The sequence below is a fragment of the Enhydra lutris genome, unplaced genomic scaffold, assembly GCF_002288905.1.
Source record: "Enhydra lutris kenyoni isolate GAN:26980312 unplaced genomic scaffold, ASM228890v2 scaffoldscaffold45, whole genome shotgun sequence".
NCBI classification, from domain to species: domain Eukaryota; kingdom Metazoa; phylum Chordata; class Mammalia; order Carnivora; family Mustelidae; genus Enhydra; species Enhydra lutris.
Window position 1 is genome coordinate 12,635,416 of NW_019154129.1, and position 20,633 is coordinate 12,656,048.

Genomic DNA, 20,633 nt, shown 5'->3' on the forward strand with positions numbered 1-20,633 from the left:
CAAGTATTTTCATGCTTTTTTTTTTTTTTTAGGTACATAAACATTTATGAGTGCTATAAATTCCTGGTGAATTTGTCCTTTTGTCATTTTGAAGTGTCCCTCATTATCCCTGGTAATACTCTGTTGTAAAAACCACTTTATCTGATACTAATATAGTAACTGTAACCTTCTTATTCTTACTAGTTGCTTGGTGTATCAATTTCTGTTTAAAAAAAATTTCAACCTGTATCCTTATAGTTGAAGTGTGTCTCTTATGAGTCTGCTTTTTAAATCGTTCTAAACGTCTCTGCCATTTAATTCCATTTGTATATATTTTCTGGCTTTTTAGCCATACTTCTTTGCATTATTATGATTTTTTTTTTTTTTTTGGTAGTTGCTCCAGGACTTACAGATAGGCATCCTTGAATTTTTTATAGTCTTCCTATGGTTAACATTGAATCATTTCACTTTTTTTTTTTCAGTTTACTTGTTTATGTAAGTAATCTCTACACCCAACGTGGGTCCTGAACTCGTGACCCCGAGGTCAAAATTCACATGCTCTTCTGACTGAGCTGGCCAGGCAACCCTGTATCATTTTACTTGAAATGTAGACATCTTGTACCTGTGTAGAACCATGACTCACTTCCCACCCCTTATGCTGTAGTTTTCACTTGTGTTACCTTGGCATACATTGTGACCCTGACCTCTAATACCACCCTCTCGGTAATCTCAGATTGCCTCCACTGATTGCCCTTCTGTTGAGTTGGATCATGTTTTCCTGTTTCTTCGTATGTTGTGTAAATTTGGCTTGTGTGGTGCTTAGAAACTCTGGATTCTGTTATACTGCTCTAAAGAGTGTCAATATTTTGTTTCTTTGTTTGTTTGTTTTAACATGTAGTTAACTTATGTAAACTCCCACAGCAAACTTTGTCTCCCCTGGTATAGGCAGCTGCTGCTCTTTTTTAAGCCTTAATTAGGCTTCTTGGAGTCTGCTGTGCTCATGCAGATTTGAGGGGTCAGCCAGAGATTCGAGCAAAAGCTCATATGACGAATTTGGGGATATCCCTTCTCTTTTTTTTTTTTCTTTTTTCTGGGATTTTCAACCTCATTTACCAACCGTGGACACCCCAAACATTATTTTCTGATTTTCCAAGCCAGGGAGATTGTGGCTTTTTCATCTGAGTTTTAGCTGTCCTGCACGTGGTGCTGACTAATGGCTAAAAGAAAAACAGCAAAACACGAGAAATTAAGCTGGTGCTGTTCCCTTCTTCCAGGAGTGACTCTTCTCCATTTCCTACCTCCTTTGGTCAGTCTCCAGTACCTTCTACGAGTCATTTTTACATCTTTCCCAGAGTTTACTGTTGTTATTTCAGAGAGGACTGGCCCAAAAGGAGCTAATCTCTGGGCCCAGAAAAGGAACTTATCAATATTAATTTCAGAAGAACAGCACGGTGTCTAGTTACATGTGACCATTGCATGTCCTCTGTATGGCTGCTGTGCTGGTTTTCCCTCTGTCCACACTTGCTGGGTGGAAGGGAAGATGGGGATCTGCCTTCAGGGATGGAATTTTCTCTCTTCCGAGTCTGAGAGCATAGTGAGGTATGGCACACTTGTCACAGAGAGTCCACTGGGCTGCAGGGACTCTGTGTGTCAGGCACAGGGGAGTGACTATCTATTTTATCTGATGTAATTACAGGCGTTCTTGTGTGAGGGAGAGAGACTACACTCCATGGCTGTATTTGCCTTCTGAAATCGTGTTAACGCTCTCTTAAATTTCCTGCCTTATAAAAAAGATACTACTATTTACTAGCATCCATAAAAGAATGGAAGAGTCACATAAAGCAGGTTTGATGTCTCTGCTTGTTTAAAATCATTGAGTATTATTTTTCAGGTTTCACACGCAGTCTGCATATGTGACAATAGCACTCCAATTATGGTGACTCTAAACAGTTTTGTGATAACGACCTGTCAGCTCTGATGGTGGTCATTACTGTCAGTGCTCTGAATGACTGGACAGCGGCTCTGAGTTAGGTCTCCATCAGAAGCCTTGGAATCAGCCTAAGTCCTCGGTACAGGGATGTCTGTTCCTTCAGAGTGGTGGTTTCCTAGCACAGCAGAGCTGTGCTTCCCCAGACTGCTTCCCCAGACACTGGAAGATGTCTCCAGAAGCATGGTGCTCATGACATATGCTGTAATGACTGCAAACGGTCCTGCTTTAGTGGAGAGGAAACGTAACATGTATTCTGAAAATACAAAGCACTTTCCAGACGTATGTTCTCAAGGAGGGTCAAGCAGTATCTTTACGTAGTGACTCTCAGACGCGAGCCGTATGACGTGCTTCGGGAGTGGTGTCTGGGAGGCTGACTGGAGTCTGCCGATAGAGCTCAGTGACTGCGCCGCGCTGATACCTGCATGTTTTGTTTCTCCTAGCCTGATGAAAGATTATTTTTTCAAGCCACCCATCAATCAGTTCAGCTTGAACTTCTTGGATCAGGAGTTAGAGCGATCCTACAGGACCAGCTATCAAGAAGAGGTGTGTTTCCCCTTCTACATCTAGAGAAGAGATTTGCTGTCTGCACCGGGTAGTTCACAGTCAGCTTCGTGCTTCCGCAGCCTTGTTTCCCCTCCTCGAGTGATAGGAAAATGAAGGCTAATACTTATTTCCCATGATCTGTAAACTCCAAATCCACACGGGGAGAAGACCCCCGATCTTTCAGTGCCCCTTTGTCTGACGTCACTGGCGTGTCATTTCCAGGCCCCTTTGCTCCGTGCTTTCCTCATTTTGTCCCTCCTTCCTGGTGACTCCCGAACACCACATGCGTGGCTCTTTGTCGCATTTACCATACCACCCTGACATTGCAGACCTTTCCGTCCCCTGTTAGGCTCTGAGCCTCCCGAGGGCGATGTTTCATGTCTGCCTCCAGCACCCCACGCAGAGCCAGGCCCAGAGCAGGCTCTTGAGTGAAGGCACAAGCATGTCGTGCTATCCCTTGGCATACCTATGCTTCACCTGCTGTTGCTTCGGTGCCTGCCTGTTACTTCTGCCTCGAAGCTTTCACACACCCTGGACCTGAGACCCAACCATTCACTGGAAGCTTCCAGAAAATTGTGCAATGGCTTTTACAGATGCAGGGTCCATAACCCAGCTTTCAGGCCCAGGATATAATCTGTTTGAGAACTCACTGGTTTATAATAGCTTGCTGTGTGACCTTGTGCATTTCTTAACTGCTCTGTGCCTTGTTTCCTCGTTGTTAAATGGAATAGGAGAGATGGCCCACCTCAAGCCCTTAACCACCTGTGCTAGGTCCAGGATGGGCAAGTGCTCCCCAAATGTTTGCTGTGTTTTCCATCAAAATCCTACTCCATGGCCACCTGTTGGAGCTTCTACTCATGCCTCCCACCACCCCTCCTTTCCCAAACAGGTTATAAAGAATTCTCCCGTGAAGACTTTTGCCAGTGCCACCTTCAGCTCCCTGCTAGATGTGTTTCTGTCGACAACAGTTTTTCTGATTCTCTCCATCACCTGCTTTCTGAAGTATGGGGCTGCCTCCACGTCTCCCCCACCTGCCGCCCTGGCAGTCTTCGGCGCTGCCCTGCTGCTGGAGGTGCTGTCCCTCGTGGTCTCCATCAGGTAAGGGCTCACCTGCTCAGCTCTGTTCCAGATTTTAGCCTTTAGCTCCCTCTGCTGGCTCCACAGTTAATGGTTGTGCAGTCTGGTGGCAGCTCCGCGGACCCTCCTCCCCACACCAGAGGCCTCCGCAAGCTCATTTCAGGTGACCCGGTCCTCTTTCCTTCCCTCCCCCAGCTCTGCTGCTCAGCGTCCTCTCTCACAGACCCCGGCCCTCCGCACAGGTGGGCACCTTCTTTGCCACAGAGTCAGTGTCCTTTGCAGCCCCTCAGCTGCCAACCAGTCCCAGGATCTCCCCCCTCAAAGACTTAAAAAAGAACAAATGGGAAGACAGGGGGTGAGAAAGGGAAGAGAAACAGAATGGAAGCATACAGGGAGCCCATGATGGGTCAGCAGGTGCCCCTTCCAGATGTGCAAGCAAGACTTGAAACCCTCAGAAGGATTGTAGGTGTCTGTCTCCACAAGCTTGGGTCAGGCAGTGGTTTCTTAGCTATGACTGAAAAGCATGAGCAGCCAGAGAAAGAAGAGATAAGTTGGACCTCATGAAAATGTGAAGCTTCTCCCTTCCAAAGGGCACCTGTCCCTTCTCACACCAGAGTGAGAGGGGGCCTGCAGGACAGGAGAGGAATGTGCAGAGGACCTCCCAGTCCTGCTTCCTTTCCTCCCTGTCTGTGGTGAGGTCTGATACCTAGAATGTAAGCTCAGTAATAGACCAGCAACCCATTTAGAAGTGGACAGAAGGTCTGGCTAGACAGTGGGGACCCCTCAGGGAAGGTAGGCCCTCACGATTCACTCAGCCCAGCACCCAGGGAAGCTCACAGCTGCTGACTAAGTGTGAATGCACAAGATACTCCATTCACATGTGCAACACCCCCACCCCCATATGCCTCCTGGGCACAGTGACCACCTCCTCTGTCCAGCCCTGTCCATCTCAACAGGCAGTCCTGCTGGTGATTGCCTCCGGAAATTGGAGGTGAAACAAATGGGGAGAAGGGCACTGACCTCGAGTTTCTGCCTCCCTTCCCCAACACCCCAGAATAGGAAATAACAGCCCTGGTCTGCCCTGTGACTTCTGCACGCTAGTCCCCCCCTCCCCTCCCAACTTTGAACTATATGGGCTGGATTGCCCTCCCCCCATTCCCCCATCCCTGCTCCCACGCCTATGGCTCTTTGCAGAGGGTCTTTTCTGGTCGCCAAAGGCTTCACACTTGACCCCTGTGCCTCCTCCAGGTTGAGATAACTGCAGGGTGCGTCTTCGCTGTTTACCCAAATTTCCTACTAGGATTGAGCTGCGTGGTGTCCAGCATAGGTCTCCTTGTAACACAGCCTTCCCTGTGGGTCTGCGCCTCGAGTCTCGGCTCTACAACCCTTGCTGAGCTGCCTGGGACCCACTCTCAAATCAACTCTGCTTCTGGGGAATCCAAACCAAGGCATCTTCAGGCCCCTAGTTTGTCTTTTCCTTTTTAAAATCAGCCTTATTGTGATATAATTCACATGCAGGAAATACACTCTTGCAAGTATACAGTTCAGTGATTCCTAGTAAACCTACAGAGTTGCGCAGACATCACCGTGTAATTTTAGAACATTTCTATCACCCAAAGAAAACCCGGCACCCCTGGGCAGTGAGTCTCCTCATGCCCATTCTCCCTTCTCTGGGTCCAGGTTTCCGTCTGATACAGGGCCTACAGCTAGATAAGACTCCTGCTCTCTCAGAAACTAGCATTGTCTCCATACCTTTTTCAAAAGCCCTTTACACCACTGTTCCCTGTTCCTTTGGACCCACTTCTACAGAGTCTGGGCTAACGCCAGTCTGGAGACTACAGAGCGCTCCAGGCCACGGAGACACGCACCCAGGTGTGTGCCGCCGTGTCACTCCCACGTGCTCAGCCAGCGCCTTCCAAATGAGGTGGCAGCCGCTCCTGAGTGACCGCTGGTGTGACTCTAAAAGTTCACTTCGCCCAGATCATCAAAGCCTGGGAGGGGCTGGGAACGAGACAGAGCTCCCTGTCACCATGCGGAGGGCGTATGTAGGATCCCAGGTCAACAGGAATCTATGGTGCAGAGTACGCGGGTGCCCTGGGGGGCTGGTTCTGCAGCTGCCCCTCCTCCAGAGGCCTTCATGCATCTTGACTCGCAGCCCATCCCTTCACTCCCCTCATTTTGTGCTGAGCCCAGGCAGGTGTGGGAACAGTGGGTCTCATCCTCAGAGCTCTGCCGTCCTGGAGACCTTCATGGGGGCCTCCCAGTCCTGCCCTCTCCCTGTTGGAACTTGGCTTCCTCTGTCTCCTCATGGGGCTTATGTATTCTGCCTTTGAGCATATTTGTGGTTATTCTTGGAAGTATTCCCAGGACTCCATTATCTGTTAAGTGTCAGGAGGCCAGAACCATCTAGGCCCTGAAAGGGTCAGACAGGGCCTGGTTCCATGTGGAAAATGGCTGAGATCCGCGGTTTCTTCCTGGTGATCACACATTTGTAGCCAGTGGTCGCTGCACTGCGGGTGTCGAGGACGGAAGGTGCAGGCACCTGGGTGTGTGGCGACCACCCTTGAGGGGAACTTGTGCCGTTGAAGCTCAGTGGCAGCTCCTGTCACTTCCAGAGGTGGGGACAGTGTGCCTGTCCCTTCTCCCCCTGCCTGGGGGCCTGGCTTCAGAGAAGGTCTGTGTGTCTGGGTCTCTGCCCAGCTGAACCATGGTACCCCTTCTTCCATCTCCTGCTGCTGGCATCCAGTTACTGGCCCCTGCTGACCCCAGGGCCCCTCCCTTAGCCACACTGTTCTTCCTTCTGAACAGCGCTTCTCAGCCCCACGCACTTCTTCCCCCTTCTTTATGGTAATTATTTTGTGATAGCCACGTGACGATCCTGAAATACAGCCTACTTACGCACACGACTTCAGAAGGAGTCAATGAAATGCTGTCACTCCCAGTGTGAAGGAGAGAGAGCAAGAGAGCAATTTAAAATAAAATCTGTAGCGCTGCACCTCATTTTTGCCAGGACACCACCACTGGGGAAGTCCGAGCAGAGTCGTCGGCTTTGTCCTCATGCGCACGGTTGCACAAATGAGACGGCTCCAGATGATGACCGCTTGCGGTGTGTGGGCTTGGTGGCACAAGCACTGGGTTGCCGCTTGTGGCATGATTTCTGAAATGCTGAGTGAGCCTTGCTGAGTCCCCAAAGCAACGGGCACTTCACATAGTGGTTCACTCCTGGAAGATCAGTGTGTGTTAGCGGCACTGAGACACGACGAGACTCTGGGCTGAGGTCATTGGCAGCAGGGCTCACTCATCTGTGGGTGTCTAGAGGGCATGTGGCTGTCCTGTGTGTCTTGGTGCGCACCGCCCCCTCCATCCCTGGCTCCTGCCCACCAGGAGCTGGCCACACCCCTTGTCACAGTCCCTGTGACAACCAAAAGGCCCTGCCAGATTCCCAGATGCCTCCAAAGGGCCTCAGCAGCCTGTGACAGCAAGAGTGGCCTCTGAGGGGCCTGGTAACATTTGCGTGCCCAGTTTTCACATTGACTTTGAGACCCGCAGAAGCTCATGCTTGGCTTTGTACAAACACGCGTTGTCAGTATGCAGCAGATGGCCTTAAAGTAGGGTATGATGAGCCGAGCAAGCCCCACGTACTTGCCGCCGACCTAAAGTGGGGCGGGGGCGGGGGGCTCCACCGGCCCCCACACACCCCGCGGCCACACAGGTGAGAGTTGGTGGGTCTCCCGCCCTCAACTTCCCCAGCAGGCTGACCTGTCCACAGACACCCCATTTCTCCTTTCTCCCTCCTCATCCCAGGATGGTGTTTTTCCTGGAGGACGTGATGGCTTGTACAAAGCGCCTGCTGGAGTGGATAGCTGGCTGGCTCCCACGCCATTTCATTGGGGCCATCCTGGTGTCACTCCCTGCTCTTGCGGTCTATTCACACATCACCTCTGAATTTGAGACAAACATACACGTAAGTAAAGGCTCAGTGACTTTGTTTCTGGGCTCTTCAGGACTCCCTCATCTTTTTTTTTTTTTTTTTAATAGGCTTGATGACTTGGGACAATTTAAATATAGGCCTTTAAAGAGGTACAAATTCTTTGTCACCATCTTGAGCTTGTCTTCTTAAAAGTCTTGCCTGAGACAGAAGAGTAGGCAGGGAGGGTAGCACGTGACCTGTCTAGACGCTCGAGCACATCACTGACCACGGTCAGGGAGAGGTGGGTACGATGCTGCCCTGCCCAGCTACCATATGCCCTCTCCAGCCTCACCTGCTGCTCACCAAGCTCCAAACCAGGTATTTCCCATGTATTTTTACAAAGCAGCATCTGCCCCATGTTTCCAGACGAGATAGGGTGCTTACCTATTGAGCTGGCACAGCTAGGTGACTGGCCTCTGGGCCCGCTGCTATTGATCAGGGAAGGAGATTCCGAGTTAAACCCCACAAAGACTGAGTTAATACCCTTGTGGAAAGTTCTGTTTTTGGTGAAAGTGAGAGTAACGTGAGCTGCCAGGCGGGCTGACTGCATTTGATACTTTAACACCAAGTGACATTTCCGCGGGCAGGTAGCAGGATGCCTGAAGGAAGGCTTTGTAAAGGTAACCACTTCCACGGTGGCAGCATTGAGATAGGTGGCCTACCTTCCCTCTCCTCTGGAATGACGTGCACAGTCTGCACACGTCTGGAGGAGAGTTTTAGTGCCAGTGCGAGCTTGCTGCCTAAAGCCCTGGGTGATTAACCCAATGATTTATGATCTGTCCCTGAAACGGCCAGATACTTTGCGATATCCGTGGTATTTTTATATCAAAAGAAAGATAAGTGAGTGAATGTTTTGATGTCAGCATGCTCAGCTGGAAGTGAGGCATGGAGCCTACACACCGAGGGCAGGGTGGGTCACTAACTGCACCAGCCCCTCGTTGCAGGTCACCGTGTTCATGGGTTCAGCCGTCCTGATCACCGTCGTGCACTACTGTAACTTTTGCCAGCTCAGCTCCTGGATGAGGTCCTCCTTAGCCACAGTCGTCGGGGCAGGGCCCCTGCTCCTGCTCTGCATCTCCCTGTGCCCTGACAGGTAGGTCCGCCACTGTGCTCTGCATCTGTTGTCCTCGCTGGCTGGGACACCTTTCCTGACCTCACTTGTTTTTCACATCTGTGCCAATGCCCTCTCCCTCTGCCCTCCCAGAGACCGTCACAACATGATGTAACTTTCAACATACACAATGCCAACATCCTCATGAAAAGTCCGAAGACTAATATGCAAAAGAAAAAAAAAGGAAAATAGTTTTTCATGACATAGTATGTATTTGCATATAGACATCCCCAGGTGACCCCTGCCTGGGATGTAGTGCAGTAGACTCATGCTTGAACTTACTTATGACAGAGAAGTAGGACCAGAAGCCATTTCATACGAGATGATCAAGAAAGGGAAGGAGTAGAGATATAGGGAGACCCAAGAAGGCAAAGAGGAAGCTGGTTCTAACTTCATTTGAGTAAGGGTAATTCAACCAGACAGTTTGCAGGTTGCTGAAGGAGAGGAAGTGAGGAGGTAAGGCTCTCGGTAGTGGCCTGGGCCTTATTTATGAAGACCGACTCACTGTTGTGACATGTGCGGCATGGTGTGAAACGGAGTAATGACTAGTACCTGGAAATCTTGAAGTCGTTCGACATATTGAAGAACACTTTCAGTCTCTGGTATTCAAATGGCCTTCAAAACCTCATCACTGGGAGATGCCAAGGCGTAGATGGGATGGCATGGGAGAAGCAGGGGTCTGCGGGAAAGGCCCCAAGGAACAGGAGCGGTTCTTACTATCATGCTACAAAAAATGAAAATATATAGGATGACTGTGATATGTGCTATATTTAAAACATCCTAAATATTGGACCTTTTTTTGGTAATTACTTATAAAAACATTTACCTATTAGAACATGTTAACTGCTTTTTTATAATTACCATGGGTTTAGGCTAGCGAGATATTTCAGAGTGACACAGGGCATTCCCTCATTGTGCCTTGCAGGACATCGAACATTCCTGGCTCCTCAAACTATTATGACAACCAGAAGGAGCCCCAACGTTTTCAAAATGCCCCCAGGAATGGCATTACTGTTGCTGAGAACCATTGCTTTAATAAGTTCTGAAGTAGAAGATGATCCAGTTTGTCATATAGTATCAAATATTAAAGCTCCATAGTGTATCTTTGGGTATTTCCAAAGCAGCAGTTGGTAATGGACAAAGTAAGCAACCTTCTCCTCAGTTAGACGTAATGAAATAATGATAACCTTAAAGACATTCAAGTTTTCTGCAAATTAAGATCAGAAGGGTATTTTAAGCAGAACTGTCATTCAGCATTTGAAAGGAAATTTGAATGAATAGTTAAATTACTTTAAGCAGAACAAAGCGTGATTTTCCCTTCCTGAAGGTATGGCCATCTGGAATTAGGGTCATTATGAGGCTCTTTCCCAAGAGCATGGGATTCATCAGTCTGCCTTTTAACCTTTTAAAAGAACCATGACAGATGTCCCTCAGCTACTCACAGTGTCATTCAGTCACTAGTGTGGGGGTTTTCCACATGGATCTGGAGGGACCAGAGTGACGAGGGACCAATTCTATCACCTTTGTCCAGAATTCAAAGAGCAGGTCTTGGGCTGCAGCTGAATCTCCCCTTCCCGTAGTACTTCTCCCTGCTCACAGAATCCTTTGAGCCCACCCACCCTGCTGTCCCTGCTGATCCTCACAGGGTAGGAATCATGGGGAAGGATGAACACAAACACAAAGAGGCCCCCTGTGTAGGGGAGAGGACTTCTGAGAACCAGGCGAGCCTCGCAGAGGGACTTGGAAATAAAAGAAGGGCTGTACACACTTGGAGAGGAACAGTGTCACAGTCATGCCTGGGCAGGGAGAGAGAATGCATACGGCCTCAGAACAGCGTCGGTGCTGTAGCTCTCACTTTCTCCCCTTTCCCCGTGAAGTCATCTAACACACCCTGTGATGCTAAAAGCCTCTCTGAGCCATCCCCTCACCTCTGCTGCCCAGGGGAGCTGCTTGCAGAAGCTTTGTAAGGTCCCCCTTTGCAATGAGCGGGGCAGATGGATCTAGTAGACTGGGAAGTGTCGGGGCATGAGGCCGACTTACTGATCTGGGAGGATGCTGGTGCAAGAGGACCCCAGAAGAAGCCGTGAGGTGTGTGGGAAGGGTACCGCATGTCACGGGTCCTGCCCCGACACCGAGAGAGTTCTTTATTGTGTGTGGTTTCCATGCCCCACAATGGGGATTCTATTGCTTTGGGCACACGATGGGCAAAGTCCAGCCTCTCAGGTCAGCTAGCGTCTCTAGCAGTTCCTTTCTAAATCAGTCCTGTCAGTGGGCATCGCTGTTGATCACGACTGGTTTCTAGCCTACAGGACTGCATGGGAAAGTCCTCATGTCACGCGAATGCCTTCGAGACTTCTTGTTTGGTTTTGCTCTCTGGAGATGGTGCCTCCCTCCCTGATATGAGGTCCTGTTGGCTGTGTCACTGTCTCTGCTCTGATTTTTAATTCACACAGGATATCAAATTATAATAAAGAATTAACTATCTTTAGTTGTCTGACTTGATCTTCACGTTAAAAAGAAAAGGGAAATTGTTTTTTAAATTCTACTGTATCGTTTTATTTAACTCCTTCTTTGCTTTTTATAATATTTTTCTGCATTTTAATTTCAGTTCCATAGTAATTTCACACCTTGATGCAGGACAGAATTTCAGGTAAGCTTTTAACTTCATGCCTGTATCTGAACAAACAAGGGTGATTGTATGAGCACTGTGTCCTTCTCAGCTTCCTAAAAAGCATTTGTATCTTGAATAAAAAGAATTCTATGTAGTTCTTAAAAGAATAAGTGGAAAATACCTACTTGTTGAAATACTAACTCATAGTTACAATACCTTATTTAGAAAATGAATGGTGGTTAAGAACATACTAGATTGGGCTGAATTTCGTATACAACATCAGCATGTTACGCAGGAAATATCTCAAATCTAAGAAAGTACATATTTTAATTCCCTAAAATATTTTGAAATTACTAACTAAAAATTTGAAATAATAAATGCTAGACCTTGCTTTACTGTAAACATCAAACTAAAATTTATATAAGCTGAGGAGTCAGAAACAAATATTAAATTATATAAAACTGTATATAAATCTAGAAAAAACGGAATTGGTTTGCAGGCCTCTAAGACAGAGACAACTTTCCAGTCTTACAAACAATAAATAGAACCACGCACACACAAAAGTAAAAGACTGATTGACACATTGGTGGGGGGTGTGGGGAATCCGAGCGGCAGAGAAAAGTACCTGTGGGCCATTACATGAAGAGCTGATCAAGACCTGCATAAATAAAGGGAAAAAAACTGACAAGAGGAAATGTAGGGAGAAGCTAAATATGTTATTACTGAAATCATTGCACATTTAAATTACTATCAAATCCTTTTGGTCTTTTACCTTCAGGATGTTAGATTGTGATTACCCAGCACAGGCAAGGGCTGGTGCGTTCATCCCCGGGTGGGGATTTATTTTATTAAGCTACCGGGCACTTATAACATGTGGTTTATTTCTCACAATAACTTGACACATTAGGTGACTTTGTCCCCATTTTCCAGATGAGGAAGCTGAAGTTCAGAGAAGTTAAGGAAGCTGCCTGTGGTCACACAGCTAGTGATCAGCAGGGTTTGAACCCTGGCCTCCCTCACTGCCAGGCACGCTCTTTCTGCCAGGCCTCAGTACTTTTCAGAATGGCACATAGTTTTGGAAAGTAATTTGATGATCTGCAAAAATGTTTATAGCCTTTGACCTAATAATTCTATTTTTGCTTCTCTACCGAGGGGATAATTCAGCATATGATAAAGACCACCTACCCCAAAATACTGATCACAATGAATGATGACACTGAAAGTTCTTCAGCAATGAACTTCTTCAGTTGCCAATAAAAAGAAATGAATTAAATTGTGGTCAGATGCTTAAATATTACCGCTGTTATGATGCAGGGATAAGAAAAATACTTCTCATGTGAAATTGCGTTTGTCTTGGAGGTAGGCAGTTCATTATATAGATGGAAAAAATGTAAGATATGTCATAGTTATGATCTGGTAAAGAGTGATGAATGACTTTTTTTCTGTTTCTACAATTAAAAAATCAAATCTCTGTGGACACATAGACACTGGGAAGGAGATTTAAAGTATGGAACAAAGGCAGAATGCAAATGTGTTTCTATGATGATCACAACTATAGTATTTAAAATAAAACACTTGGCTTTTTTTTAAAGTAAACTTTCTTATTGACGAATATATAACATGTGCACATAAAAGTGTCCAGATATAAGAACACAGCTCAGTGAATTTTCACAAGTGAGCACACCCCATTAACTGCCACTTGGACCAAGAAAATAGGGACCCGAAAAGTACCCTCTGTGTCCCAGCGTGGTGACTTCCCCAGCCTCACATCTGTAGGCATAGATTTTAATTAAATGGCACTGAAATATACCAAAATGTTAACAAATTCCATGTTAAGCTTGGTTAACTAAGGTTAGGACTGTAAGTGATCTTTGTTTTCTGTTTTTTTGTTTTAATCCCTCTTTTCCATGATAATGAATTGTACTATATTTTACTCTAACTTCCAATTATGACTTAATGTCCAACTGTCAAGTCATAAATTGACTCTTGCATTTAGTCCCATAAAGTTCCTCTTTTTGGAACTGACCTTTGCTATTTGAATTTAGGAATGAGACCACCATCTTTGTTCCTTCTGTAGTGGAAAGAGAAATACCGGTTATTGATGGGAAGTGATTCTCTTTCCTACTTGTTCCAGATCTCTGTTGTGTGGCAGCCCCTTGGCACTAAGTGTAAATCTGTGTATTGGGATTCCCCTTTTAAACAAGATGAAAACAGACATCACAGTCTATTTCCCTTTCTGTCTCACACTGGCCTATGTTCCATAATTCCCTTCCTCTGTCCAGAGGATCTGGCCTGTTTCCCTCTCCAGAGTCAGGCCATGCTACGGTGAGGAAAGCAAGAGCAGCAGCCTGCTTGGGGAAAGCCAGATACAGCACCCATTTCTGCCACAGGGCTGCAAAGTCTGATTGGACTGTTAAGATGACGTTAAGCCTTTGTGATGTCTACGCATAAAGGGGGAGATTCCTTGATTGTTACCACTTTGGAGAAATAGAAAGAAAGGTCCCTCCTCATCCAACAAGATGGGCTCACCCAAGAGAAGACTTACTGCCTCCTCTTGCAGATTCTCTCCCCACTCTCAAGCGAGTTAGAAGGCATGTAGGGCTGGACACAAATCTGTTTCAGTCATCTAGAATAGTTAATTGTTTAGTACTTGAGATTCGTGATATGTATTGCCATTTGATTCAATGACAGAAGAATAGGTAAGTGTACTGTGTCTTACTGTATGGAGGCATTTTTTGGTTCTAGCTCACAGGGGACGAGTTATGGAACTTATGGCAGGGGTCCCAAAGACCACCCCTAGAAGTGGGAATTCTCTAGGATTCAGGACTCCACCCAGAGTCGTATTCATGGCTGTGATTTGTCACAGTGAGAGGACACAAAGCAAAATTGGCAGCGAGTAAAGGTACATGAGGTAGGGTCCAGAGGAAACCAGGTGCCAGCTTTCGAGAGTCCGGTCCCTGTGGCGTAGTCCAGGATGCCCTGAATTCCTCCAGCAGTGAGCTTGGACACTGCAGGTGACATGGTGTCCACCGGAGAGCCCATCAGAGACTCTATACCCAGGGTTTTTATTAGAGGCCGGTCACATAGGCATCTCTGCTGCAGGGACCAAGATTCCAGATGCTCAGAAGGAAGGCACACTCTAGACACAGTGGGAACCTACCTCCCCAGATCCAAGATCCTGAGGCCAGCCTCAGGCACTCTTGCCAGTAGGCCTTTCTCTGGATGGCAGCCTCAGACCTGCTATGTTAATAACTCTTCTGCACAGAATCTGAGGCCAATAGGGACTTAGCGATACTCTAGCCCATCTTCAGTTTACATGTGAGGAAGTCAAGACCTAGAAATCTTGCCCAGGGTTCCAGAACTCTGCAGTGGTCCAGCTGGGACAGAGTCCTGGGATTCTTACTCCAAGGCCTGGGCTTTGTGACTGTACTTCATAGAGGACCATTATGGCCAGATTGGTCAAGTTCATTGTTTTTTATAATGTCCTTAGGTCACCTGCAACAGGAAAACTTATTCAATGCTCTGATTACAGAATTGAGTTTTTGGTGCCATGGAGATACCGAAACCAAGGATCCATCCATTTTATATATAATTTATACAGTGACTCGACCCATTGCCACGTAAAATCTAGAAGCCCATTCTATGTGCTTTAGAAGCACATCAGGGCCCAGAATTTATATAAACAGAGCAGTCACAGCTTTGTAAACAGAAGAAAGACAAGAAGGAAACCCAACGCTTGTTAACAGTGATGGCCTCTGGATGGTCAATAGTGGAGGAAACTTTTCTTCTTTCTACATTTTCCCGTAAATTTCTTCTGATGAAAATGTAGTACTATTGAGTGGAGAAATTAGCTGTAAAAAAGGAAGCTTACCAAGGTACTGCGTTTGTGCTAATCTTCAGTCACAGCTGTTGCTGGTCAGCACTGTCCAACTCTGGGAAGGGCCCCCTACCCCCCAGAAGCAGGCTGTTACTGGAGGGAACAGAAATGAGAGGGGCAATGTGCAAATTTTTACTGGAATCATGGATGTGCAGTAGTCGACGTGACTCAGCAGTTCCAACTCTGGTAGTTTATCCCGCAGACCAACTCCCTCCTATGCACAGGGTCGGCACAGTGGTGTTCCCTGGGGGTGAGGGATGGGCACAGCCCAAATGCCCAGGGTTGGAACCTGATTGTTACAGTACATGCATGTATAGAGTTTCTTGCAATCCACAAGAAAACCACAACTTTCCCACAGAAAAGATACTTATTTTATACTACTGTTTATGCTGTTTGAATTTCTCACAAGGTGCTACTCTTTATACATATTGGGGCACCTGGGTAGCTCAGTCAGTTAAGCATCCGACTCTTGATCTCAGCTCAGGTCTTGATCTCAGGGTTGTGAGTTCAATCATGCATGGAACTCCATGCTGGGTCCGGAGTCTACTTAAAAAAAAAAAAAAAAAAAAAAAAGTACACCTATTATTTGTAAAAATGTTAACATTGTCTTAAATGACTTTGACAAAATAAAACTAACCTACCAGAGAGTAATGGTACATTCGTGGACTTTTATACAAGTAGACAATATAGAACTTACACTAATTCTTTGTAAAATTACACATCTTTCAGAGCTAAACTTGGATTAGAAATCTAAAAAGTGAGTGTGTCAGAGAATGTTAACTTTCTTGGGTATGATGATGGTAGTGTGGTTACATAGGGACATGTCCTTATTCTGAGATAGGGACTGAAATATTCAGGATCTAAGTGTCATGATATCATAATGTTCAGCAGGAAAGCTGTGTGTGCACGTGTGTGTGCTAACAGAGGGAAGGAGCAAAGCAGCCAAATGTCAGCCATTGTTGAATCCAGGAGAAGGGTGTACAAACGTATTACTAGTCTCTTAACTTTCCTATAGTGTTCCGAATTTTCGAAATAGAAGGTTGTTGGAAATGAAAAGATTTTTAAAATCAAAGAGCTAACAGCTCCTGAAAAAGCAGTCACCCAAGTAGTTACTTAGAAATCAGTTACAAAAATCAGTCTTATCCGGCACCCCTTCAGCCAGCCAAAACGGCATCGGGTAGCTTTGTGGCTGCAGGTCGCTGACAAGTTGAACTTCACAGAACTTGGTGCAGAGGCTAGGTAGCTGGTCTTTTTCACAACCTGCAAGCCCTGAGCAGCAACCTCTTCCTTAAAAGATGCACTTAAGAAGGTACGTCCTTTCTCTTCTCTTTGCTCTCCAGTTCTGAGGGGAATCCGTGCAATAGTTCCTTGCCTCATGGTGGCGGAACAGCCAGCCTGATTGGCCAGGAGGTGGTTCTGGTCTTCTTTCTCCTGCTCTTGTTGGTCTGGTTCCTGAATCGAGAATTCGAGGTCAGCTACCGCCTGCACTACCATGGGGACGTGGAGGCAGACCTTCACCGCACCAAGATCCAGAGCATGAGGGACCAAGCCGACTGGCTGCTAAGGAACATCATCCCCTACCACGTGGCTGAGCAGCTGAAGGTCTCCCAGACCTACTCCAAGAACCACGACAGTGGAGGCGTCATCTTCGCCAGCATCGTCAACTTCAGTGAGTTCTACGAGGAGAACTATGAGGGGGGCAAGGAGTGCTACCGGGTTCTTAACGAGCTCATTGGGGACTTCGACGAGCTCCTGAGCAGGCCAGGCTACAGCAGCATCGAGAAGATCAAGACCATTGGGGCCACATACATGGCTGCATCGGGGCTGAACGGCGCCCAGTGCCAGGACGGTGGCCACCCACAGGAGCACCTGCAGGTCCTGTTCGAGTTTGCCAAGGAGATGATGCGCGTGGTGGACGACTTCAACAGCAACATGCTGTGGTTCAACTTCAAGCTCAGGGTCGGCTTCAACCATGGGCCACTCACAGCAGGGGTCATCGGCACCACGAAGCTGCTATATGACATCTGGGGCGACACTGTCAACATCGCCAGCAGGATGGACAGCACAGGGGTGGAGTGCCGCATCCAGGTGAGTGAGGAGAGCTACCGTGTCCTGAGCAAGATGGGCTACGACTTTGACTACCGGGGGACAGTGAATGTGAAGGGCAAGGGCCAGATGAAGACCTACTTGTACCCAAAGTGCATGGACAGCGGGGCCGTGCCGCAGCACCAGCTGTCCATCTCCCCGGACATCCGAGTCCAGGTGGACGGCAGCATCGGGCGGTCTCCCACGGACGAGATTGCCAACCTGGTGCCTTCTGTACAGAATGCGGACAAGACGTCTCTGGGTTCCGAAAATAACATGCAGGCCAAGGACGCTCACCTGTCCTCTAACAGGCCGTGGAAGGAGCCCATCAAACCTGAAGAGAGGTCTCGATTTGGCAAAGCCATAGAGAAAAGCAACTGTGAAGAAGTGGGCGTGGAAGAAGCCAGCGAACTCACCAGGCTCAATGTTTCCAAGAGCGTGTGACACAGCGCCCGTCGCTGCCACGGTGCTCTGTTCCTCGAAACAGTCGAGTTTGTATTCGCCTGCTGTGTGTCCCGAGCACCACAGCCTCCGTCGCCGGGCGCAGCACCCCGTGGTCGTTGCCCTGACGTCTGCGTGCACCACGCACATCCGTCTCTCTGCTTTTTCTCCCCTGGAGCCCCATCCCCTGGGTGTGACCGTCAGCAGCGTGGAGAACAAGTGCCTTCAGGGGCTGACCGCGGCCTCGCGTCCGGGGACAGAGGCGGCCCGTGGAGATCGTGGCATGGGGTATTGCTGGACTTTTTAAACGAAAGCTGTGGTTAAGATATCATTTTATTGCTTTTTCTCACAAGGCAGTTTGGGGTTTTGTCTTGTTTTTGCTAGTACAATGTCTTTGCATTTTTTTCTTGTATACATGCTAGTGTTTTCCAGTGACCTGACCTTTCTGTGTAAACTTGTACACGCACACACTTTCATTCATGAATCTGAGATCAAGTGCCAGTAACTCACTGTGAGGGCGGTGGGGGCCGTGGGCTGCAAGCATCCGCCAGCCAGGACGGCCCACACACCACCCCCAACCTGCCTTCCAGAGCACCTGGGGCTTCGGGCTGTCAGGGCTTCCTCCCCGTGCAGGCCAAGATTGCAGATGCTAGCCAGTAGCAGAGCTCGTGAACCCAGGTCCAAGGTATTTAGAAGCCGTGTTTCATTCTGCCCTGGACACCGAGGGGTCTTCCAGCTGGGAGCAAAGGGGTTTATCTTTGAAGCTGAATCCTCGGAGAGGGAAACTCAAAATAAATGTCTGAGGGTTGCATTTATTTATTTATTTATTTATCAGGGAATGTGTGTCTTGGGGGAGGAGCAGCCAGGTCCTTCCGGCAAAGGGACATAGACTGGGTTGGGGAGAGGGGGTCTGCAGGGGGCACAGCGGAAGCATGAGAAGATGTCTGTTAGTGCTTTGGCCGCTCTGGGCCACCACTCCACACGGGCTGAGCAAGGCCTGACCAGGCCTGGCCAGCGTGCCCTGGGATGGCCCTGGGACAGAGATGCTCTCAGCCGTGGTTCTGAAACCTTACGGGCACTGCCACTTCTGTCCCGTGGGCTGCGGATCTGTGCCCTTGGGGCCTCCCTACTGCAGGGATTGAGGCAGAGCCCTGCCCCACATGAGGCAGGAGGTCTGGGCCAAGCGCAGTGGTGGGCAGGCAGTGCCAGTGGCTTTGGCTTGTACACACCCGAGAAGTTCCTCATCCTTTCCCACTCTTGGCTTGTGCAGGGCCTGTGTGCAGCAGTCTTGAACCTGGTGAATCCCAGCCCTCTTTCGCTGGCTTTCTCTTGCTGTGTGTAGAGACAGAATCAGCTGCATGCACATGAGGTGTCAAGCCAGGACAAGTAGAAAAAACCTAAGGGAAATCACTTGTGGTTATTTGTTGCTGATCCTGCCTGTGAGGACGTTTGGCCACATTGAGTCCGGAATGTACATGGAATTGAACTCAGGCCCGTGTTGCCCTGTCATCGGCAAAGTTACTTTCAAGGTGACTCGAGCATACGGTTCACAGGATAGTTTGAGAACTAGCTCCTTCTCTGTTTAAGGTCTTCACCGGCATACCCTGTGCATTTTCTTTTCGCTGCTCAATCTTTGTATAATGTCACATCTACATCAAGTCACATTATCAGTCTCCCCCCTCCCCAAATTCATCTAGAATCTGCCATTTCTGGGATCAGGAAATATGGATTCTGATGGGCCAGCTGCCCAGGGCGGGGGAACACACGTGGAGTGGCCTCCCAACAATGCAGCCATAGCTAGGATCTTGATGTCCCAGGGAGTCGAGGCATTCTCAGTAACTAAGATCTTCCTTCAGGCTTTACTGTCAGTTTGTTGGTCTTCCAATGCTGGAGGAAGGATGGTGTGACAATACCTCTTGCTTCTAAAGAATGTATTCTTCTAAGAAACCACAGAGTTTTTATTTTTATTTTTATTTTAAAACACTACCCGACACCGTCCTTGTCCATAGGGACTGTGGGGAGGTTAGGGGCTTCTCCCATCAGTGTTAAGGCATGTACTGGAGTGTGGGGCTCTCCTTCTGGCCTCTGCCCTCAGGCTCTGTAGCTCTGGCAGTGACGGGGCCAGGTGGTTGCCGACGGGCCGCCTGTGTCTCTGCTGTTCCACAAGGTTCATCTCTGCACATGCTTCCTCCCCTGCACATTCTCTTTTCCCTTCCCTTCCTGCAAAAGTGTTTGTGATTCCTGACCCTGGGAAGCTGCGGACCTCAGGGAGAGGGTCTGAATGCCTGGTGATCTGGTCCAGCAGTGTGCACATCGGAGCCTTTGATGGTTGGCTCATCCAGAATTCCAAATTGTCTTTAAAAAAACAACACAACACCCCAAGCCTTCCTAAATCACCAGTACAGATGTTCTCGCTGAGCCACTACGTGGCTTGGGTCCTTCCCAGTTCCCTGCCCTGAAGCATACCTCAACGCAGGACCACAGAATCTGTGCTGCGGAAATGCCGTGCCTCCAGCTCCGCTGGCCCTGAACAGAGTCCCTGAGGACAGGCCCCTGAGCAGTGGTTCAAGTGCTATCAGTACGACGGACATGCTCTTCACAGAGGCAATACCTCTTAAAAACTTAGGTCAGGAAGCAATACTTCAGAACTGAATGTGTGTAAATAGCCGCTTTGAGTTGCAATTGCTGTTTTCTTCTTGGCCCCAAGTCAGATCGAATTATACACACGTATATATACACATATATGTATATGTATATGTATATGTATATATATATAAACAAGCACACCTAATTTTATCCAGTGCAAACAAATGTAGAGCATCAGTTATGAAGCCCTTAAGTAGCTTGAAGAGTCACACCGATTATGCTACACCTGCACGCGACTCCATTAACACTGACTGCTCTCGAAGGCAGCACCTGCGCATTTGCACACGACACTGAGAGCCAGAG

At 48.0% G+C, this 20,633-nt stretch overlaps 1 protein-coding gene across 1 annotated transcript in view; it reads left to right on the plus strand.

Annotated features, from left to right (window-relative positions):
• Positions 1-18,062, plus strand: part of LOC111156133 (adenylate cyclase 9) — a 118,662-nt gene extending 100,600 nt beyond the window's left edge. The window contains exons 5-10 of the mRNA XM_022516779.1: positions 2,410-2,512; positions 3,402-3,610; positions 7,394-7,553; positions 8,504-8,652; positions 11,279-11,320; positions 16,499-18,062. Of these exons, the coding sequence (XP_022372487.1) occupies positions 2,410-2,512; positions 3,402-3,610; positions 7,394-7,553; positions 8,504-8,652; positions 11,279-11,320; positions 16,499-17,687 (1,852 nt within the window). The 3' untranslated portion in view covers positions 17,688-18,062. The remainder of the gene's footprint in view (positions 1-2,409; positions 2,513-3,401; positions 3,611-7,393; positions 7,554-8,503; positions 8,653-11,278; positions 11,321-16,498) is intronic.
• Positions 18,063-20,633: the final 2,571 nt, after the last annotated feature.